This window comes from Heliangelus exortis, chromosome 7 (assembly GCF_036169615.1).
Source record: "Heliangelus exortis chromosome 7, bHelExo1.hap1, whole genome shotgun sequence".
Classification (NCBI taxonomy): domain Eukaryota; kingdom Metazoa; phylum Chordata; class Aves; order Apodiformes; family Trochilidae; genus Heliangelus; species Heliangelus exortis.
In genome coordinates this window covers 22463918-22469881 of record NC_092428.1, presented here as the reverse complement: position 1 = coordinate 22469881, position 5964 = coordinate 22463918, and the positions used below count along the sequence as shown (strand labels likewise).

At 36.8% G+C, this 5964-nt stretch overlaps 1 protein-coding gene across 2 annotated transcripts; it reads left to right on the top strand.

Moving 5' to 3' along the window:
- Positions 1–915: 915 nt before the first annotated feature.
- LOC139798528 (pulmonary surfactant-associated protein A-like) lies at positions 916–4338 on the top strand. Of its 2 annotated transcripts, none has more exons than XM_071749316.1 (4): positions 916–1054; positions 1653–1736; positions 2534–2611; positions 3349–4338. In XM_071749316.1, the coding sequence occupies exons 1-4, from the start codon at positions 916–918 to the stop codon at positions 3723–3725; spliced, it is 678 nt and encodes a 225-aa protein (XP_071605417.1). In that variant the 3' UTR covers positions 3726–4338. The 2 variants fall into 2 exon arrangements, with proteins under 2 accessions (XP_071605417.1, XP_071605416.1); XM_071749315.1 differs by having other exon boundaries at positions 1653–1757.
- The last annotated feature ends 1626 nt before the right edge of the window (positions 4339–5964 follow it).

Here is a 5964-nt window from a genome sequence, read left to right as displayed (position 1 = left end):
AAATTATCTTTGACTAATTATCAAAGAATATTCCTATGTTTAAGGGCATGTCCCACTAAATCAATTATTCAAGTAAAACAAGTGAAATTTCCCTTAAAAATAATTACTACTGATGCAGCTATAGAATAATATCAAAAGTTTTCTATGATAGAGTCAGTCTGGAAGATGTAAACAATCCCTTTTTTAAAAGCTCAGTCTAGTTTTAGTGTATCCATTTGACAAAAAGTGATAAAAAAACTGGTATTTTGATTCTGCTTGGCATATTTGCTTTGAAACAAATTCTATGTTTTATCTGAAGAACCCAGGTGTTAATAATCTTGCAGCATTCAAGCCAAGGTTTTACCCTAAGCTTTAAGTGGAGTTGGATTCAGAACATACTATGTCTCTATTAAAATGATCCTCTTAATTTTGAATTTTTTTTTAAGGATTCAAGTTCTTAAGAGAGTGTAGCACCTGATCCTCTCCAACTCGTGTCAAAGGAAGGTGAAGTCCCAGGTATCACAACCACCAGGTTGGTAGCACGTGCTTGTTTCATTGAGTGATTACAGCCCTTACAGACAACCTCTGGCCTTGGAGTTCTATCTGAGCCCATCATTTCTCAAGGATTAATCCAAAAGACAGTCAACAATAGCAAAAGGGATGATTTCTCTTCACTACTCTCAAATGTGTAGCTGTGATGAGAATACCAATCTGTACCAGTTTAGAAACAGCTATGCAATGGTAGCAAAATAAATCTGGGAAATCTCTTATACCTTAACTAGAGACTTTATTTAAACAAAGAAAGAACGTAAATAAATTTCAAGAAGGGGTGAATGAGTGGAAAAATAAAGTGTTCAATGAGCCAGTGCCTTCAAGTTCTAAGAGAATCACTGCCTGACAAATATGTGGGTTTTCTTACAGCTGGCCTGAGCAAATATGTTGTTTTACTCATCCTACATGCTCACAGCAGTAGCTGCTTTGCTGGTGACTTGCCATGGGCTGCAACCAGGCAGTTTTGACCTATCTGGTAGTTTTGGAATGGCTGGTGGTCTGAAAGGACATTTACGTCTACCAAGTAAGTAAACTTTCATTTTTTTAACAAATCCTTGTCATGAAGACTGCATGAATAAAAAAGGACAGAAGGACATATACCCTCAAGGAAGCAGCTTCATTAAGCAGAAAAGGAAAAACTGAATGGAGGGAATGCTCAGTTTAATTTGTTTTTCTAAAAGATAGGCCTCTTCTGGACAAGAGGGGAAATAAACAAGTTATCAATACCTTAAAATTTAACATTTATAATTTCATATATATAAAATTATAATATATATATATACATTTGCAGTGCTTTTCTATTGAGTTTCCAAAGGGAATTGCTTCTCTCACAGCAGAAGCCTTTCTCTTTTTTTAAGTAAAAAAAAAAAGTTTTTTCCAGTAATTACGAGTGTAATTGAAAGTTTCTCCAGTATTCAAAGATGGTATGTAGAAAAGTACTCTGGTGAGGAACACATTACACTGGGTAATTTTCTTTCTGTATCAAAATGCACTCTCCAGGTCCATTAGCAAGGCTAAAGCATGAGCAAAATTATTGTGTAATGCATTTCAGCCTGAGATTCAACTATTCCTGATTGAAGTTCTCAGACAATAGGAGAGAAAAATTTGCTTCTCTTTTCCAGGTTTCCTAAAGCCTTTAAGAAGAGATCATCCTGTGCTGGGAGCTGAAAAGGGAAAAAAGGAAGAAAAGAAGATACTGGAGCAGGGTGTGAAAAAGACTGACGCTTGTAATGTTCTGTCCATCAGTTGGTCTCTCTTCATTAAGTCAAATATGTTGGTTTTTTACTAACTGTGAAGTGCAGTAAGGTTTGCAACACTGCAGCTCAGAGAGACAGAAATGCAGCAATATTTTGTGCTTCTCCATTGCCAATTGTTTTAACTGTGAAAAATGTGAACATAGGGATGGGAGCATGCCAGTAACTTTATTTTGCATGTAGGATCTTTGCTACCCATGGAAACTTGTATGAAAAAAAGTACCTAACTTTACATTGAATCCCATCTTTATCAAGCAGGGCTGCTATTTCACACAATATAGGCAGAAATCTTCCTCTGCCAGTGTTTGTTTTTTCATTAAAAGATCTCGATGTTAAAGCACAAACCAACCCTCCTGCAGATTAGAAAGGAAATGGTTTGGTGTCATAGGAACTCTTCCCTCCCCAAAGTCTCCACTGTGCATGTTCACAGCAGTTTTTACAATGAAAGAAATTCTCCTTGGCAAAGCCACTTTCATTTGCACAAATTTCACAAACATAAGGCTAACCTAGAAGATTTTTATTCTGTGCAGAGGGGAATTACCAGCATTTCAGAGGGTTGGATTTTTTTTACTTGCTTTAATATAGGGTAGTGTGAAAAAAATCTAGGAGAATATTTTTTTACACAATCGTGTTAAAAAAAACACAAATTGTGCTGATTGGTTTTGGAAAATTATTAGTTTTATCCAAGGAATTGCAGAGCCTTGTTTTGCTTGACTGTGTAACTTTTAATTTTATTTTTATCTATGTAGGTCAGTCTACTCTGCAGGACACTGAACCTCACAAGGTTTTAGTCAATCTGGAAAACCGACTTCGCAAACTTGAACATGGTAATTTTTCCTATTTTTACTTTTTAAGATCACAATCAGCTTTAAGTACAACAGGCAAAATTAACTAGAGAAGCCTGACTTGCAGGAAAGAAACCACACTTTGAAATAGTATTACATCCTGAAACTGCATTTTCTCATCCAGTTCCCTGGAGAAGCAGATTTCTCTCAGGAACACTAATGCTCATTAATTCAACCTTGACTTCATTAAAAAACAACAAAAAAAATCCAATTGATGTTGCACTTTCCACACAGATTCATGGGAATTCCCCAGCCTTGTATCATGCTGCTACTATCAGCAATCAGATTGTTAAAGGTCATGAATTGCTTTGTGCTGAGAAGGAATTCACAAAAATTAACATTTAGCTGTTTCACTGCTCAAACTTGAAGCAAATTGATCCCCTTTAGAGAGCACTCACAATATAATAGGACTGATAATGTCTGTAGCAAATGCTAATGGGGCAGCCTTGTCCTGGAGAGACAATAACAGATGGTCACAAGCAGCATAACACTATATTTAATGAACAACTAGTAAATCAATAATGTTTTTGAAGATCTTTATACCTCTTCAATCTTTAGTCTCACTATTGCCTTCTTTTCCTCTCGTACAAGTTAAGTTTCTCTCCATCTATTAATTTCTGTGATTTCTCGTCTGTATGCCATAGGAAATTAAAGAAAAAAAAAAAGAAAAAGAAAAAAGCTAACTACTAACTATTTTATTTGTTTATTTTATTTTTTAGCACTTGTTTTCAGTGGGAAAATGAGAAAAGTAGGAGAGAAACTATTTGCCAGCAATGGGAAGCGAGCTGATGTTGGGTCTGCACTGGGGCTCTGTGAAGAGGTTGGAGGAACTCTCCCAACTCCCATGAACGAAGAGGAGAACAAAGCAATTTTAGATATTGTGCAGCAGAATAACCAATATGCTTACTTGGGCATTAAAGAGAGTGAGACTCCAGGTCAATTTAAACATCTAAATGGCACGTCTGTGAATTACACCAAGTGGCACCGTTATGAGCCCAATGGCAAAGGGACAGAAAAATGTGTCCAGATGTCCACTGATGGGAGCTGGTATGACATAAAATGCAACCTGAACCTCCTTGCAGTCTGTGAATTTTAAAGAATGGCCTTTCAGGCACCTTGGAATATGGAGGCAATGAAATATGCTTACACGATTTCTGCAATTATTCTGTATAAAATATGAAATTAATCATATTATGGTGTTTTTCACGCTTAAGAAAATGCCAAATGTGGTAGGTGATTAACCTAATTAAAATGTGCCTAATCTGAAGTCCTTATCTCTTTTGGAGGATTGGGACTAGCTGAGAACTCATTTTTTGTGGCAGATTGTCTATGCAGTGTGCCTCTGTAAACATCAGAGTAAAATCCCAAAGTCTGACTTGGGATATTGGAACAGTCAGAAGTTAAAATTACCCCTGGCTTTGTAGTAGAAGCATTTCCAAGTACCTAATAGTTTCTGACACAGAGGAGATGTAGAGAGGTTGGCTTCACTGGAATAGTTATGATCTCAAGTTCTGTACATCTCTGCATTATAGGGCTTGTATTTTGACATGTTGAAGCAAACATTGATTCATTCAGCATCCATACCAGTTACAACTCATTTTCTTAGTTTCAGAAGCTACAGCCTATAAAGCGCTAAGATAAACATTGCACTAAATACATGTGGCCATAGAAATATGTATAAAATAATAAAGATTGCATTGTGTTGCTAAGACATGACATTCTCTTATAAAACTGTGACCATTGCAGTATTAGCAGGCCACCTCTCTACTCCCAGGTCACTGAATAACTACGTGCTATGGAGGGGGAGTAGGTAAGATTGGAAGTTCAGACACAAGTTATTTCTCTGTTGCCATGCCAAGCAACCACCCAGTCAGGCTATGATTCAAATCTGCTAGGATCAAGAAGCAAAATTTTCCTTCCACAAAATCTTTTCCCCACTACTCAGTGTGAGCAACCTGGTGAGCCGGGGGAGCTCAATAAAGTACCACAAGTAAGAAATTCTCACACAGTTACCTAGCAGTGAGGAAGTCCTGGGCTTATCCATTATCATTTTCACACTACCTAAAGGAAAAAAAAAAAAAAAAAGGAAGCATCAACACAAGTAATTGATCTTCTCCTTCTGCCCCACATTTGGTTCTCTGCAGGGAGCCCATACAACCTGGTCTTGACTCTGTGCAGTTGTCCCTGGCCAGCATGAAGGAAGAGATAGGATCTGTTCACATGGTCATTTTAAGTAGAAAAGCTTTAGAACCTTCAGAGATATCTAACTGGCTGTATTTGGCAGTGGAGGATTGATGCCCAGCATTGCATACAGCACCCCAGCTGATCTGAGAGAGGAAAGGGTCTTTGAACTGGGAAAAGTTGGATACCATGTTGGATGGGTTTCAAAGTGTAAAGCTGAGAAAAGATAAGGCTGAACTAATATTTTCTTGTAGGAAGAGTTGAAATGTTACTTAAAGCTATCCCTACCCCCCTGTGTTTAAATGATTAGTGTTTTAATGAGTAAACCCTGTTAGCAATTATTGAGTCTTTAGCTGTATAGATTCTTTGTTAGAGAAGAAGATTACTTGGCATAAGAAAGCATCTTGTTGGAGAAAGAGACAAAAAAAAAAAAAAATCACTCTACTAACATGGTCTTTTATTATCTGAACCACATTCATAATCATTTCCACCACATTTGTGTTTACAAAATCACTATATAAATCTCTCAAGAATCCTGAATGTGTAAAATCATACACATGGCTCTACACAATAAATCATATATCTCTAAACAGAGTTACACTTCAAGACATTTGAGTGCTTTTTACCCATTTCACAAAAATAAGATTATTTTTCCTGTCAAAATCTCATTTCTGTTACATTAATAACCAAATCTAGGTCTCAGAGTCAAGTTCCTTTCTGCTTAAGCCATTACTATTTGAAGAAACCCAACCAAACCAAACAGACACACGCTGCTCAAAATGAAAACTTCTCAGATCCAAAGCACTGCTAGGAAGCACTTTCCCTTCTGTGGTTTGCATGGAGATCTGCAATGTTTCTGGTAGCTGAATTAAACTCCTCCAGTTATTTTCATAAAACATTTCCATATAGGATCCCACTCAGCTCCCCTCTTGCTATGCTCCATCCTTCCCCTTATGCCCCTCTGAAGCAGCTCTGTGTCCAAAACCTTAACTCTGTCTGATACACAAAACTGAAGAGATCAGGGGAACATTTGCCAGTTTCCTGCCACTTTATAAAAGACTTTTATCTCCTAACTTTGATGAATTCAGGGAAAAAAAAAAAAAAAAAAAAAAGAAAAGAAAAAAAATATATCCATCATATATGGAAGAAATAAA